At 43.0% G+C, this 17,960-nt stretch overlaps 1 protein-coding gene across 6 annotated transcripts in view; it reads right to left on the reverse strand.

Moving 5' to 3' along the window:
* The window catches only part of EPHB1 (EPH receptor B1), a 436,698-nt gene that overhangs the window by 177,887 nt on the left and 240,851 nt on the right, over window positions 1-17,960 (reverse strand). For all 6 annotated transcript variants that reach the window (XR_011031350.1, XM_068280414.1, XM_068280411.1 and 3 more), the window contains one exon: window positions 125-280. Coding sequence is in view for 5 of the 6 variants with exons in the window: in XM_068280414.1 (XP_068136515.1) it covers window positions 125-280 (156 nt within the window). In the remaining variant the exon portion in view is untranslated. The remainder of the gene's footprint in view (window positions 1-124; window positions 281-17,960) is intronic.

The following is a 17,960-nucleotide window of genomic DNA, read 5'->3' on the forward strand; positions in this document are numbered from 1 at the left end:
GGTAAAAGCAATGGTGCAATTATCAATTATTCCTGCAAATACATTCAGAGCAGTCGGGGGAAGCCTATATGTCTTATACATTCCAATATACTTTCTGCATTGTATTATTCTGCTCAACACTTACTGGTGCACATAAACTCCGGCGGATCGAAATCAGCCCGATAGTATCCATTCCGGCAGATGCAGATGGGCGAGGCCTCGGCGGTGGAGCGGCTGTTCGCGGGACACGGAGCGCAAATCCCCAATCCCTGATTGGCTTTAAACATGCCGGCCGGGCAGGCTGGGAAGAAGAAACAGAAGATAAAACATTTATTATTAAAAGAGGAACTTTAATCAAGGATTAAACGTCATTTCAACACAAAGCTGATACCCTCTTTCCCATGAGAAATATTTTCATTTTCTCAAATAGATCATCAGAGGGGTCTGTATGGCTGAGGTGAAACTCCTCCCACAGTATGATGTCATGACCTTGGTCCTGACAGTTTGCTGTCTGTGAACCTTGTAGAATTGTGGGAAATAATGGCTTTTTTTACAACTGCCCAGCAAGCAATATCTCCCTCTGTGTATAGATCTCTAAGTGATGCTAGGTACACACGATACAATTTTCTGACAGATTTACCTGCCAGATTGACTATTTCCAACAGGTCCGATCTGATTGGAGATCGATTTTCCGATATATTTCCATAGAAGTGAACGGAAAATTGACTGGAAAATCGATCAGACAGGTAAATCTGCCAGAAAATAGTTACGTGTATTCCTAGCATGACGAACATTTCGCACAGATCACCTGGCAGAACTAAAGAGGTCACCACCAGTGATACATTTCAGAATGTAAAACGGGGAGAGGAAACGTTTTACAATGGAACACTGACAAGATAATTTAAAAATGAATCAATAAGTCATTATGTTGTTTTCACTACAGTTCCTCTTTAAGTGTTCCTATCACTGATTCTCTGATCATCTTGCTACATGTCATTTTAATGGCCAAAGATCAAAGCAGAACTCCTCAAACGAATAGTTATGACATCACCGTTAATGGTCACCTCTGGGCCGATAGCCTGAAGGTCAGACAAAGTCAGACTGTCGTGTCTAAACATGGACAGCCAGTCAGCCAGCCGGCATCCTCCATTCAAGGACACTATCAGAATCGAGGCAGCTGTGCCTGACAAGCTGAGCTCAAGATATGTTTACTTGTGGTCCTATTGATTTCTACTCTTCTGGCTGTGTCAACACTAGAGCATGTACAGCGACTTAACACTACTTAGTAAATATGTATCCTGATATACAGAACAAACCTGCACCGGCTGTAACCCTTTCATTGCTGTTAACCTGATTTTCTGGTGCTTTTTGTCAAGGTAAAAACAAGGTTTGTCCATTACAACGGCCAGAACTGGAGCTCACACTGCATGTGTGTGTCAGTACCATGGTCCATCTGCATTTCTCTTCAGCCAACAGATGGGCTGAAACCTGGAGAATGCTGGAGTATGAAGGTCTGAGGGCTTCTGTACACTTCACTTTTTCACACCTAATGAAATAAACTTAGATTTGTGATACAATCCTTTTTCTTCACCACTCACAGACCACTAAACATATTACAACGTCCTGTTTGTCTCGTTGACAGCAAAGTTATATTTTACTACGTCACCCGTCACTGTCGCCACCATAAATGTGTGTAATACTGCCGAGACTGACACATCTGGAAGTGGGGACTGGAAACATGTGTTCCCTGAGTCAATCAAAGTGTCTGCAAGGGAATAATCGTGGCTGCAACATGGCTCCTGTAACAACACTGCCTATGTGATTTGAACTCTGACATAGTATTGAAAACACAAACTTAAAACAACTCTTTTACAAACCTTTTTTTTTCTTTTTTTTTCAATGGCTAAAATGTACCACTAGCGATCAGCACCAAAGAATCAGCCAGACCACACACAGAGACACGCAGGCGGCCAGAGTATACAGTGACCGCCACAGTTGGACATTTTGGGCTAGCAAAGGGACCCCCTTTGTCTTACTTGTAGCAAACAATACTTGTTGCATACAATAGCGGATAGCACCGCTGTTACTCTTTAGCAAGGATGCACATCTGGTGGACTACAGGGTCTAGAATACTTCAGGGTTGCATAGCCAGGCAACACGCATCCCAGGTTGGACAAATCGCAGCTGGATAAGACAAAACTTTATGTTCACACTTGGGCCAATCATGCAACATCTCTACAAAATGCAGCCAATCATCATGCAGTCCAACCCGTGCTAAGTGCCACCTGCGGAGGTTTCAGAGCTCCTGCCTCGGATTTGTGTTTCCTGGCTATCCAGCCATAAGGTATTTTAGACCTTGTAGTCCGTCCACTAAATGTGCATCCCTGCTAAAAAGTAACATCAGTGCTGCATTGCATCCCATCCCATTCATTGCACCCCATTCATTGCACCCCATTCAGGCATCAGCTCAACTGCCAGTGTGAAGAGAGCAGCCGAGATCATTGGTATCACACTGATGTATGATGCATCCATCACCCAACTTTATTACTATATCCGGAGTCGGCATCACATAGGGGCCAAAAACGTAGTTTACCGTACCCAAATGTTTGTTATATCTGGGTTTACTATACTAAGCATTGCTCCCAGCCTCCCAAAATAGACTTACTGTATCGACTTACTGTATCATGAAGATTGGGCAGGACCTGGAGAAGTAGTTTACTATACCTGAATGTTTACTACACCCGAGTTTATTAGAAGGAGATTATACTGTATTTGGCAGTGTTATTTGCTGTGTGTTATACATTGCTGCAAGTGCAAGCTTCAAGTGCAAAGGTTAACACTTTACTAGTAGCTTTTTTCATGGTACCAACTGTCAGAGCAAGAAGGGAGGAAAACTGCCCCTATGCGTTTAGAGATAAGTGTATATTTAGTGATGTCACAAACAATCGCCCATGTAGCTACCTCAGGGCTGCTTCCAGGTCAGCACGGTTAGTCAGTAGTGCGCTAGCCCGGTGGCACAATCCTTGATCACATGCCCATGGCCAGGGATGCTCTGCGCATGAAGTCATGACTACATTGTTCTTGATAACGCACCTGTGGCCTGTGCACTACTGAAGGACCTCGTCGACCCGCAAGGTAGGTACATGAGGGACTGTCCGCCAGTGAACAGTTTGAGACATACAGTAACTATGTCATTTGCTCCTATTGCTGTACTGCTCAATTAAGGCTACTTTCACACCAAGACGTTGTGTTTTAGGGGACGTTAAGGTCGCCAAACGTGCCCAAATGCAACGCGTGGTGGTGTTGAAGTTGGACGTCAGATTGAGCCGCGTTATTCGGCTCTCAAAGCAGCCGCTCCAGGTTAGTGATAGGAAGTCCGGATCTTTTTAAGGATTCGGATCATTCGAATGGGATCATTGAAAAGATCCGGATCTTTGAACCGAATCATTTGAATCATTTTACTAGGGAAGCAGACTGGGGGTGAAGTGACTAGCAGGACACCACTTTCCGTGCACTGTACACTCTGTATGTTCCTGTTTCTTCCAGACAGACATCCACTGTGAACCGAATCTTTCATTGTGATGATCTGGATGATTCCACTCACAAAAAAGATCCGGATCAAATGAACGATTCGTTCATGATCTGGACAACACTACGAGTCCCACCAGGAGTCACCACAGTGCAGTGAATATTAATTAGCCATGTGGCTAGTCACTGAGCATGTGCAAACAATCTAACACAGCTCTATGGGGTATAACGTACAGCATGCTGCACCTTCATTTAACGTGCAGCGTTATACCCTAACGCAACGTGTGCACTGTGAACAGCACATTGATTTTACAGTGCTGTGAGTTAGGCTGCGTTACTGGCTGCTCTAACATGGGACTTTAACGTCCCACTGTAAAACCAGCCTAAAGGATCACTATCATTAAAGAAAAAAATTAAAACACATACTTATAATAATAAGTACATGCCTTCCAGAGTAACATGCAGTATAATATAATTTTCTCCAAAGTTGCCCTTACAGTAGCCAGTAAAAATCTGACAAGTTTTGGGCTAGATTATCTCCTCATGGGGGAATCTCAGTAATTTCTGTATTCTGTACAAAAGCACTCCATGGAAAAGAGCTATACAAAGATGGCAGCCAGCCTCCCTACCTACCCACACCACACTATTTTGGCAGTTGGACTGAGCAACTGACATTCTGTAAGTGATTTTGAAAATAAAGAAAAACGTGATGGATTAGTCCAAAAACCGGTTCGATCTGTCAGAGTTTTACCATTTTTTTCTTGGCCAATTATACATTTTATGCATATTTATATGAATGCATTTTACATGTTTCACTATAGTGGTCCTTTAAAATGACTACGGATACAGGGGTGTAATGTGCGGGGAGCAGTCCCAGCGATTGCGGGGGGGAGGAGATTGGGGGGGGGGGGATAGCTGTGGAGGGCCACACCTACTAACCTTCCCTTCCTCCTATACAGGGGTCCATCCTTCAGATCAGGTGGTTTTGTGGCTACACTTGTTATGGGTGTGAAGATCATGATGGCCACAGTTGTTTTATGACCCTTGTGAGCTGGACCCCAGGACTGTGGAGGGCACCAAGCGAAGGCAAGGAAAGGGGTGGGAACATTGGGAAGGGGGGGCACCATCAAAGTTTTGCTGGGGGGTCCCATGTAGTTATGCCACTGACCAAATATACAAAAGTACTGCAGGTAAAAAATCTCTTAATTTCACAAAGGGCAGGCATCTTATTCCTGATGAGGCTGCTGTTTTCATTTGGAAACAATGGCCGGCTGACAGGCTGTATTCTCAGCACTCAGCCAATGCCTGCCGCCTCTGTGTGCATACAAGCCATGCAATACAAGTCTATTTTCAGAGGCTTGTGATCATGTTCTTGCCATTTAGGCAGCATTTTGTCTTCTCCGCTGATGAAAGGTGAAAAAATGCTTGCAGCGGCAGCGCTCCCGACTCTGCAATCAATTTCTCCTCATCATGTGCTAATATCTGGAATGGAGCGGTGAGTGACAGGTTAAAGGGCTTCAATAAAGATTAGAAAGACCATATCTCCAAAAGGAAATTGCTTGAAAAAGTGGTTATTCCACCAGCTTCTATTAATTTCCTTTTTCAGGTTACCTCAAGAAGACTCATATCCTGACATGGAGAAGATGGGGGGAGCAGTCTCTCCCGCTCCCTGTCTCTTATCCCAATCAGGAACACAGAAGCACTCGACACTTAACCCCATCCAGGTAGCTCCCATCTCTGCTATCAGCTGGGCTCTCAGTGTCAGGATACACTTAGCTACATCCAGAAGCAATGCAATACAACTCAAACCTGCTGAACATAAGCCAGTTAAAAAAACTTTTTGGTTTATGTCTGCAGACACTTGCGCACATACAATGTATTTGTGAATAGACCCCAATGTAACTGTTGTTCTACTGATCTGATGAAGCGGGCTATAACCCAAGACACGTGTTGTCCTTTATAGTGCTCAATAAAAGTTATTTTTTCTGTATTTTTGGCCAATTCTTCAGAAGAAATAAGACCAACATTATGGCTTCAATTCATCAAACGCTGTTTGATAAAAAAAAAAAAACAATTCGACAAAATACCACATTTGGTATTTTAGACTTTTTTTCTGCTAATTCATCAAGATTTTCACAGGTGCGTTCGAAGTTTGGTAATTTACCCAAAAATGTGCTTCAATTAACAAAAATCTGTTAGGTAACAGCAGAAGAGTGTGGAGTTGTCTCTGTTTAGTTACAAGCTGTTCCGTGCAGTGATGGCATTACAATAGTAAAAGGCAACCCAGACATCCCTTTAGAATGTACATGCTTGTTATACTACCTAAGCTCCCTCTGAATATGTCTATCAGTCTTTCTTAACATTTTATTTTATTGCCACAGTTTAGGTGAACTTCTAAGAAACATTAAACATGCCATGCTTAGGTGATGTCCACACTAGCTCCTCTGCATCTTCAAACAGGAACCTAAAGGGTTAAATGTCTGATGGGCTGCGGGGGAAACTTCTTTTGTACAGGCTTTCTGCTCTGCTTCCTGGGGGGGTATAGATGCATGTTCCTCCCCAGAAGCTATTGCATCCTATCAGAGGGACTGGCAGGAGACAGAGGCTGTTGCTCCTGGCTCTCTGCTCCTATCAGTCATGTGTTATCATATACTGAAGCTGGTTTTCGACACTTCAAAGCTGCTGGTAATCATCGAACATGTTACTGGGCTTTAACGCATGCTTTGATCTTCATGAATTGACATTTGCTGATATTTATTGAGGTGTTCACTGCACAATTTGCTAATTTACCTCACTGCTCTGTAATTTCTGCTTTCCATACGGTAACAGCCTTGATGAATTGATATTTTACAAAATGCTCCAAAAAAATCATCTGTTTTCAGCATTACTGAATGTGGTAATGCTTGATGAATTGAAGCCTAGCTTTCATTTTTAAACTGATACACACTATTAAGCGTTTTATCATATCGGGCGCATCCAAACTATAAAGTATACAAAGTAACTATTATTTGTGTTGTGTCACATTTGTATTTTTCAGACTTGATGGAAGTACAGGAAAAATGTGTGTGATTTAAGTCGAACGCAGTGAATCCAGCACAGGAGACTTGGGCACAGCCGGCGCCACCGTAGGCCGTAATAGGAATTACAGCTATAGCAGCGCACAGGGAGTAACTTCGGCGCCGTCAGAAGACGGAGCTGAAGTTACTTTTAAAGAGAACCCATGGTGAATGCTATCAGCACACAGAGGCTGGGTCTGCATTTACTGCCCAGCCTCTGTTGCTATACTGCTCCCCCTGGGCCCCCCTGCGCTCTGCTTGCCCTCCATAAATCAAACGCTAAGCTGTCGACACACAGTGTGCCGCAGCCGGCTGTTTACATCTGCATCTGGCAGTTTCTGCCGCTCTCCCGCCTCCTCCATAGCTCCGGTCTCCGCCCACATCCCTTCCCTCCAATCAGCATTTCCCAGCATCCTGTTATTATATGTACTTCAGCCATGCCCAAAAGGCACCAATTTGCTAGCAGATCTATGATCAAACGTTATTGTGAATAGCCCATGCCCAACAGGCACAAATCTGCTAGTGTTTATTATTTTAAAAGCTAAAATTAAAAACTGAAGACATTTATATTGTGCTTTTCTCCTGACAGACTCAAAGCACCAACCACTAGGGCGTGCTCAGCAGGCAGTAGCAGTGTAAGGGAGTCTTGCCCAAAGGTCTACTTACTGAACAGTGTCCTGTGTCAGAGCCCTTAACCAGTACACTATTCAGCCACTAGGTAGGAATCCAGCAAATAAATTCTCTGCATGTTACTTAAATCGACATATATACAATCTCTCATACACCAAATATCACTAGGTTGTTCTACATTGAAGCAGGGGCTGGCTTGTAGTCACATAGGTGGCAGAGGGCGTGGCCACGCCCCAGTGTGTGGGTTTTGTGAGATGTTGCAAGACAAGCATCTATTCTACTGTGTTTGGGTAGCATTAGTGAACTACTGTTTAAGAGCAGTGTGTTTTTGTTTTTGTTTTTTTTTTTATATATTTTGCCTTTTTCAAATTTGCTTTAGACCCTGTAGGTGTTCCTAATCACTATTGGGAGACTGTTCTGGGAGCCAAAATCAGAAACATTTCTCACAACTGCTGTTTAAAAAAAGAAAAGGGCAGCTTATTACATTAGCAAGTTAGCAGCAGTAGGGAAATGTACTACATTAGTCACCGATTAAAGCTAAAGGTTTTTTTTTTTAAGTACAAATGATACCATTTACTTGTTGACTCAATAGAGTGAGAGTGAGCTTTTGAAATGCTATAGAGATTTATTGTTCAGGCTTTCATACTGAGCTGAATCTTAAAATCACTTTACAATTCAGTTTACTATGAAAGTATGAAAGTCTGAAGTTATCTTTGTAGCGGCTGGAAATCTTACTGATTTATAACTCTATTGAGTCAGTCCATAAATGGTATGGTCCACGCTAGGGATAGTCAATGAGATGCAAATAATCCTAACTTGCCTGAAAATTCCATGCAAATAGTTTGCATTCAAGCATGAATTATTGACCATATCTAGTCCATGCTCAAAACTTTTTGCTTTAGTCATTGGCTAACAGTGAACAGATCCCTCTTGCTGCAAACATGTTATCACTATAAGCATGAAAATGATCCATTATTTTCCTTTTCTTGCATTATATTGTAGCATGATACTATAGTAATAAGACACTACAGTGGGCACTGAAAATGATGTAAAAAAATAGAATAAAGAAAACAAACAGCATTTATCCTGTTGTACCCTATACTGTATATACAGCAGTATAAATCAGGTGTGTGCCAAGAAATGGCCAAAATTGTTAAACCCAATCCCAAGTAAAATAAGACAAAAACACTGCAGTGGCCTTTTTGCCAGAAGCCTTGGAGGTGCTTTAGGATTGCGATGTGGAAGGTGGGGGAGGGAATGGTGGTGGCTGCCGAGTCCCGACAGCTCATATAGATGATGCTAAACACTTTGCTGGTACTGAAAATCGTTTAGCAGAAAAGCATTTTGTTGTTGTTTTTTGCGTTTTCAGCCCCTAAGGTAACACGGAACCGCTAATGAAGCCGTCGCTACACTCAGCATTTTGGAAAATTTGATCAACTGCGGCGTTTGAGCAATCCCCAGCAATCGACAGTAAACTCGTTGTCCGTTGAGTTGAACGCTGCCATTCATCTCAATGTAGAGACGTAGTGGATTCTGGCAGTAAACAATGTGCACAGACGCCAACAGTTGCCCCTCTGAAATGGCCCTTAACAAGAAACTTATCCAAAGACAGTTGCTTTTGACTCCTTGTGAGGATTTCATAGGAGTGTGCCATTGTACAGTCCCTACACTCACATTAAGTACAATTAAGTACAATCCTGCAGCGTCAAAGGGGGAAGAACCACTGGCTCAGTTGGGATGATGTGACGCGTATATAAGTTCTTTGCTCGTATATCAAGACATTGCTTACTCGAGGCCGGATTTATACTTTCTGTTAAAATTTGATTTAAAAAAATGTTCTTTTCTAGAAAAATTCTTGTAAACCAAGCTACTAGCAATCCAGTGTTTTAATGTACTTTGGTGCCGATCCAAGGAAATCCCTGAATATATTGTATTGCCGTCAGACCCTACCTCCAGAAATGTCTGACGCGGGGAACGATCCGCTCCTGCAGCGCACTCATTGATCAGTTTCCTGTTTTCAGAAAGCCCTCTTCTGAGTAAAGTCTTAAGACTTACAGCAGCAAACTGTACTGGCAGACAGAGAGGAGAGCCAGCAGCTCCTACCTGTCATAAGCTATGTTCTCTGAGCCTCATTAGAATAATAATGGCTTAAAATAAAAAAAAAAAAACTTTTTATTTCCTCCCCTTTTATGTGAAGCCAGAGAATGGTGCCGTTGGAAGTCTAAGCTTGCCCTCATTCTCTACAGTGGCAGGAAGCTCTGAAAACGCCTGTTTGTAGATTGCACATGACATCTGTAGAGATAATGGCGTAAAAAAAAAAACCACAGAGCTGGTAATAGAAAAGGAAACAGCTGATGTGAAAATAAATAAATAATAAATAAGAATGGCATAAAGAGCCTAATTAGCCCTACGCAGACTCATATTCAAACTGAACGCTACTTCATTATGGATGTGAGGCTGTAACGGGATAAAGTGACGCTCCCGCCGCACACCCAGACAAACGCACTCACAATTAAGGGCTATCAACTTGTAATCACCATAATAGCGACGGCCGCACTGATGAGTGAATGGCAAATAATAGGTGATTAGTGCAGATGGGGGGAGGAATGGGGAATGGAAATGGTAAAGGAATTAAAGAAATTATTGACAAGGCGTGTGCAAAACACTTATTGTGTCAAAACAAGCAACAAAGACCAAAAACAGGAAAATAATGTCACAAAGATCAAAAACAGAAAAATGATATCACAGAAGCCAAAAATAGGAAAATAACGTCACAAAGACCAAAAATAGGAAAATAACATCATGAAGACCAAAAACAGAAAAATTACGTCACTTAGACCAAAAACCGAAAAATGATATCACAAAAGCCAAAAATAGGAAAATGACGTCACAAAGACCAAAAATAGGAAAATAACATCATGAAGACCAAAAATAGGAAAATGACATCACAAAGACAGGAAAATGATGTCACTAAAAGACTGCAAGCGCTTTATAGCAAGAAACTTTTCCCCAAGACAATATCAGCGCATAGGAATTTATATTCTTGTTCTGAAGGACTGACTGATTAAGCACAGTGGCGCAGTGGTTAGCACTCTAACCTTGCAGCGCTAGGTCTCCGGTTGGAATCCTAGCCAAGGTTCTATCTGCACGGAGTTTGTATGTTCTCCCTTTGTCTGCATGGGGCTCACCGGTCTCCTCACACATCCCAAAAACATACAGATAAGTTAATTGGCTTCCCCCTGAATTGGCCCTAGACTACGATACATGCACTACACAATACATACATAGACATCTGACTATCGTAGGGATTAGATTGTGAGCCTATTTTATGGACAGTTAAGTGACAACACAATATACTCTGTACAGCTAGGCAATTGCGATCTGCGTTAACAAGTATGAAAAGGAGACTGCTGGGTTGCTAAACGGATTCCTGTTATTTTATATTTGTAGTTTCTTGTTTGCATACATCAGATTCTTACCCCACTATCACAGCAACTTGCACTGAGTTCCAGCAGGGGTATAGGTGGAATGAGTATGGATGAAACTGAGTCCTACCAGGAAAGCGGAGTATAATGAATCCATATAGAATGTATACTTGCATTACTACATAATAATCATTCCTTTATAAATACAATAAATAAATAAATAAATGTCCCAGCTTAAGAAAAACCCAGCATGTTTTTGAAATAGGAACTTCAGTCCCCAGTGGCGTAGCAATAGGGGTTGCAGAGGTTGCGACCGCATTGGGGCCCTTGGGCCAGAGGGGCCCCATGGGCCCTCCCTCAAACACAGTGTTAGTTCTCTATTGGTCCTGTACTGGTAATAATCACTTGTATAGATGCTCTAAATACTTGTAATCATTAACAAGCTGTTCCCCATCCCCTTGTTGCACCTCTGACACTGTGGTTGTCCTTGGCAGGTTTTGGTGTGCCGTATCAATTGTTATGTATAGAGTGCTTGGGGGGCCCCATGTAAAACTTGCACCTGGGCCCATACTTAGCTACGCCACTGTCAGTCCCCCAAATTTTTTTACATGTGTACATAACCTGTGCCTCTACAGAAGCTGCCAGACTGATCAGCAGGTCCAAGCTGAATCGTTGCTCCAAAATATCTACAGGTCTGATAGTGTCAAAGTGCAAATGAATGCTTCAAGTGGGTCTGTACTGAAGACCTTGAGAAGTCTACTGTTACTTGCACAGAGCTGAATAGGCATGGGTGGATGAGTTCAAAGTTCAGTGCAGAAGGGACAAGGGTCACATTAGCTGTACTCGCAATCAGGACGGGCAAGCCCTATGGTTCTCAGATCTGTTCACAAATCAGGAGGTCTCTGTAGGGTCGCCAAGAAACATAAGCAGTCTGATTAGAACAGTGATTGTTTTAATTATCTTTGTATGTTTTTGTTTACATGATGTAATCTATAAAGTGACCAAAGTTGTTGCAGAGAGAGCGTGAGTGACAGAAGCCAGAAGGTCAAAGTCGCAGGGCACAGCTGCCACTCCACTTTCATTTCCAGATGTGAACCCATATGTATCATAATGGATGCGACAAGTTGACCTTAGTGGTATGGCGAAGTGCTGCTGGAGCTGCTACATTTGAGCACATAATGTTTTATGATTACTGATTAATAAAAGAGTTCTGAACTTTCAACAGTTATTTGGATATATGTGAAGTTGAGATTAGTGGATATATAAATCCTGAGGCAGTCTGGAACACAAAAGAGAGAGGAAGAGGGGAGCCTCTGGATCCTCAAGATGCTTCCAGTGTCTTCCTCAGCCCCACCTCTGCTTGCCGGTAACCTCTGGGAATTTGTGACCGTGCTCCTCTTTGTGCACAAGCGCAGCCAGCCTGGGTGAGTATGGCCACACCTGCGCAGTAGCGAAGGATGAGCACAGGCGCAGTATGATGTGGGGAGAGTGGCTGCGATAAGATATCTGACAAGCTTTTGTCAGATATGTTCCGGTGGGTCCGCACTAGGCAATGGATGCAGTGTCCGTGCAACTTCTGGAAAGAATGTACGGTAGACAACGCGCCGACTGAAATTTGGTGTGGTTATACTAAAACGTGGCACATCTAAAAAATATATGGTTTGAGTCATTGAAATAAAAAGTTGGATGGAATAGGAGGGAAAGACGCATGACAGGGCAAGGAATAGGGCTACACATAAGGAGTGGGAAAGGTAGGACAGGGTGGATAAGATTAATAATGATGGATAAAAGAAGATGCAGGGGAAAGATGGTTAAGGGTGTATCCAAGTATGTATGTGTAGGGATATATGTGGGTGTATGTTTGAATGTACACATATGTGTGTTCAGGTTTGTTTGTATGTTCATCTATATCAGCTTTTCTCAACCTTTCTACCCTGGGGGAACCCTGAAAATAAATTTGGGATCTCAAGGAACCCCTGCAAACAATATTTTGATCTTGAGGAAGCCCTGCATTTATTTTGGAGTATGTGTGGCTGTTTATTTCACTATGTCCTATTACAGTGTCACTCATTATACGGTCTCCTGACCCCCCAATTTAGTGCTTCTTGTTACCTTGTACCACCTATTATAATGTGCTCTATTATACTTCCCCCACGATTGGAAAAATTGACAAGGAACCCCTGCAGAGTACTCAAGGAACCTTGGAGTTCCAGGGAACCCTGGTTGAGAAAGCCTGATCTATATAGATCAGAGGTCACCAAACGTTTTGGGTCGAGGGCCTGGTCAACATACTTCAGACTGCAGGGGGGGGGGGGGGGGCAGAGTATACATAAAATGATGTCTTTGGGGGCCAGACAGTGAAGCATACCCATGTGACAGCCTGAAGTCCAATTGGACTGCAGTGTCACCTGATGTGGAATTTGATTGAAAACCAGCGAATTACTGCTTTCTGGCTACCACGTGGATGGGTGGTGCCAGTACTGCTATTCTATATGCAGACCACCAATATTTAAAGATTAGCTAACCGCATTTATAAGTAATACATTTTGTGTGGGGGGGGGGGCGGTAAAAAAGCCTCAGGGGGCCGCATTCGGCTCGCGGGCCTTAGTTTGAGGACCATTGATATAGATGTATGTACTGTATGTGTGAAAAAGGCAGCACAACGTCCAGTTAGGCAAGCAGGGTGTGCCGCGGCTATCCGGTCACCAGGCGGATACTCAATGTAGAGATGTGAAGCCGGCACCATCCAATAGTATCATGCTCTTTTATTGATTGTACATAGCAGTCACAGAAAACGACGTTTCGGGGGCGAGAAAGGGGCTGCGCCCCGAAACGTTGTTTTCTGTTACTGCTATGTACAATCGATAATCGATGATACTATTGGATGGTGCCAGCTTCACATCTCTATATAGATGTATGTATAACTTGTGTGTGTGGTGTGGTGTGGTGTGTGTGTTTGTGTGTGTGTGGTGTGGGTGTGTGTGTGTGTGGTGTGGGTGTGTGTGTGTGTGGTGTGGGTGTGTGTGTGTGTGGTGGTGTGTGTGTGTGTGGTGGTGTGGTGTGTGTGTGGTGGTGTGGTGTGTGTGTGGTGGTGTGGTGTGTGTGTGGTGGTGTGGTGTGTGTGTGGTGGTGTGGTGTGTGTGTGGTGGTGTGGTGTGTGTGTGTGGTGTGTGTGTGTGGTGTGGTGTGGTGTGTGGTGGTGTGTGTGTGTGTGTGGGTGTGGTGTGTGTGTGTGGGTGTGGTGTGTGTGTGGTGGTGTGGTGTGTGTGTGGTGGTGTGTGTGTGTGTGTGTGTGTGTGTGTGTGTGTGTGTGTGTGGTGTGTGTGTGTGTGTGTGTGTGTGTGGTGTGTGTGTTTGTGTGGTGTGTGTGTGTTTGTGTGGTGTGGTGTGTGTGTGTGTGTGTGTGGTGTGTGTGGTGTGTGTGTGTGTGTGTGTTTGTTTGGTGTGGTGTGTGTGTGTGTGTGGTGTGTGTGTGTGTGTGTGTGTGTTTGTTTGGTGTGTGTGTGTGTGTGTGTGTGTGTGTGTGTGTGTGTGTGTGTGTGTGTGTATAGGCAAAGCAAAAGCACCTTAGCATGAGATACGAGGCAGGCCTTATTATTTTAGAGATACGTTTGCATGTCAAAAAATCTCTACTTGACTGATCCAGTATGTAGAAGAGTTGCAATGCATTCCCCTGACCACACTGATGGTGTGCTAGCTAGACTACCGCTGAGCCTCTCCAGAGCTCTGCGGTGAGCAGCCAGGACGAGCTGTATGTGTTCTGTGTTCTATATAAACATATTAATATTCAATACTCATCTCACAGCGTACATGAGTCTATTTACTTAAGATTTACTTAAGACGTAAATGCAATCAATATCCCTCTCCCAGATTACCAAGTGACTGTAGCTACACAGAAACACTGCTATCAGCCAGAGAACAAACAGCATCTAATCCAATTCACTGACATATCAGCTGCAGTCCCCACTTCCCATCACTAGAATCCCTCTACAACACACAAGCGCCATCACAGACCTGCAGCAACTGACTCCAGCTTATTCCATGCTAACTCTGCATTGCAGACATGTGGAAAGGATCTGGATTCATTGTGTGATGTTTATTTAAAGAGGCACTGTAGTGACATATAGCAGAATGCAGTAAATTATTCAAGATACTCCGTTTTCAGTAATTTTCCTGGCTTCACAATCAGAAACACTTCTTATATGTATTTATATGTATTGGTATGACATGCTGGGGGCACTATGACTGCACTTGGTCTAGCATGGCCACGCTCGTGCCAAAAGAGGAGCGTGGCCCCCAATGTTAAGGAGGATCCCGACCAGTGGCAGAGGACTACATAGGAAGCCTTAGGAGGATCTAGGGACTTTCCTCTCCTTAGGTAGGTATTTGAATTTTAAGGTTTTTTTTATGCCTCGGGTTCTCTTAAAGGAAATATGGCTTAAAGTGGACCCGAACTCTTGCACAGCACACTATGAAAAGTCTTTATTTCACATATAGCTGTTATCATGCTGTGGCTAATCTTGTAGAGCAGAGAGAAAGTTCTGAGTTTAATTCCACTTTAAGGTGCCTAATAAAGGTCCAATTTTCATAGGAAATCAACTCTCTGATCCAATAATGGATTTGTTGAAATTATAGGTTGTTGATGTTGCTGATCAACATCAAAGGATTGTATGAATTGGTTTTCCTACCAGTGATCGATCAGTCAAGTGGATTGATTTAATATGAATTGATTAAATATTTCATCCCATTTATGACTGCAATCAATTATTTCCGATTTCAACCGTTTATGAGCAGGATGTGAAATCTGATGAGGGCTCGTGTTCCATCCAGGACTGAAAGTTCTATGTTTATTCATTTACAACTGTGTAGTTGAAATTAGGGTGGGGTTTTCAGTCTCCCAAATCATTAGTCAAAGGATGAATCGAGGTTGACATATCATAATTGTGCAAGCCTTTTAAAACTAGGTTTAACTGGACACTGGATAATATTCTTCTACAATATTTCATTTGCTTATGATCGCGTCATGACACATTATGAACTCTGCTGCCGCCTTATACACCTCTCCTCCCAATCGTCTGATGCATTCCTTCTCTGCCAATCGTTCCGTTTGCTACCTATAACCCAAAGGATACCGTTTCAAGCCCACACCCTATCGTGCAAAGATTTACATAACTTCTCACCTCCTTACACTTCCTCATTAATCTCCAGATACCATCTCATCCAGAATCTTCTTTACACCCAGGAGACCCTCTTGTCCTCTAGCTTGGTCACCGCCTCTCACTCCAGCATCCAGGCCTTCTCACCAGCATTACCTCTCCTTTGAAACGCTCTTCCCGAGCCTGTCCGTCATGCTCTGAGCCTGGAGACCTTCAAGCATACTCTCAAAACACACCTGTTCAGACAAGCCTATAATTTGCTATAGGTAGCATTGGAGGTTCACTACCTCATCTGCTATCTCCTGTGCCTCCTTCCCTAATGTCTCCAACCAGCTACCCTATAAACAGTAAGCTTGCAATGGCAGGGACCTCCTCCTAGTGTTTCTTATTCTGCTGTAATTTATCATATGAACGTGCACCAGTATTGGTGATGTCTCAAACCACACATCAACTATGTATGTATCTGTATTGCTGGATGTCCTGATTGTACAGAATTTTGAACATCTTCTCATGTATCTATGCTCTCCGCTATTTGTTTTGTATTATGAACAGCGCTATAGAAGATGTTGGCACTATATAAACAGTTACAAATAATAATTATATATAGACTTCTTGCAGTTTTTCAAGGCTAGTTACTCAAAGTAAGCTTTACTCAATGACTCCCAGCCTTATCTCCTCCTTCATGTCTTCTTCTTGCTAGTCTTTATCGGTTTATTCCTCTAACCACTTCTATTACTCCATCAACCCCCAACAACACCCCACGGATCACTCTAACACACATGACTGAGTAATGCTCCGAAAACACTTTTCCTGAAATAGGCATCAATGCCCCTGACACTGTTGTTCTATAGATGGGAGACCTCATAGAACGTACGCAGTAAGTACAAGTAATCGATGAGATGATGAAGAACGTCATCTTCACTGACATCTCGTTCCTTCCAAGTAATTCAAGTGTTGATTTCTTGACAATCTGCAGAGCTCCTTCCCTGTGACAATAACCTCTCCAGATCTTTTATTATTGATCAAAACACGCAGATGAAAACCTACTCCTCGCCTCAGACAAACACCATCGGGAGGGAGATGAAGATCCAGACAAACGTGGAGTTTGAGAGCCGTGTCCTGTGCCGAGGAGAATTTCCTGACCGGGAGACCTGTCACAAATCTTGTAAAAACTCAGCAGCTCCAAAAATGTACTCGTAATAAAACTACCATACAATTTCGAAGTGAGCAACCTGTAAACAGTTTTATTTTACTGGGATCATTTACTGCCTATCAGAGGTGCAGATTTTACTGGCCTAAGGATTTGCTGAAGAGGAACTCTGCAGGGAGCTAGACATACCTCACTTGATTTTGTTTTTGCCAAAAACACAACAGCAACACAACTTTCCTTTTGTCTAGTAAACATTACATAATATATCACAGACGGGTGTAACTAGAGGGGAGCAGCACCTGCGATCATCGGGGGGAAGTGGGCAGAGCTGTAGGAGATTCCAACTACTAACCTTCTGGTACAGAAGACTATACTTCAGATCAGGTGTTTTTGTGACTGCACTTGTTATGGGTGTGAAGATCATGATGGACACATTTGTTTTATGGTCTTTGTGAGATGGGCCCCCAAGGCCGTAAAGGGCGTTAAGAGGAGACAAGGGAATAGGTGTGAATATTGAGGGGGCCCCATAAAATTTTCGCTGGGGGAAACCATGAATTGTAGTTACGCCAATGATCACAGATCACGCTGATGCTAAATGGATGAAAGAGATAGTACTGAACCTTTGCTTTTAGATTACATCTCTTTCAACTATCCAGGCCTTTTCGTACACGATCAGCAAAAAGAACTTACAGGGTTTACAAGTCTACAAAAATACTTTGAGTATAGTGAAAGACAAAGCTGTCATTTACACATCTGCAGTGATTAACCAAAACAAGAAACCCCCTTGCCTAATCTTGTGTAGCACCCAATAGCACTGACTTGTCGAGGCATGGAGTCCACAATACCTCTGAAGGAGTCTTGTGTCAAGTTACATAGGTATGTTAGCAGCCGATCCTTTAGGCCCAGGGCCCACTTTTTTGATATGCTAAATTCACAAACTGGGGATGTCAGTGTGGAATACATTCATATACACTTCTTAGATTATGATATCTACAGCAACAAAGAGAGAAACACAACTAACTAAAAGTGCCCAATA

Source organism: Hyperolius riggenbachi, chromosome 4 (assembly GCF_040937935.1).
Source record: "Hyperolius riggenbachi isolate aHypRig1 chromosome 4, aHypRig1.pri, whole genome shotgun sequence".
NCBI classification, from domain to species: Eukaryota; Metazoa; Chordata; class Amphibia; order Anura; family Hyperoliidae; genus Hyperolius; species Hyperolius riggenbachi.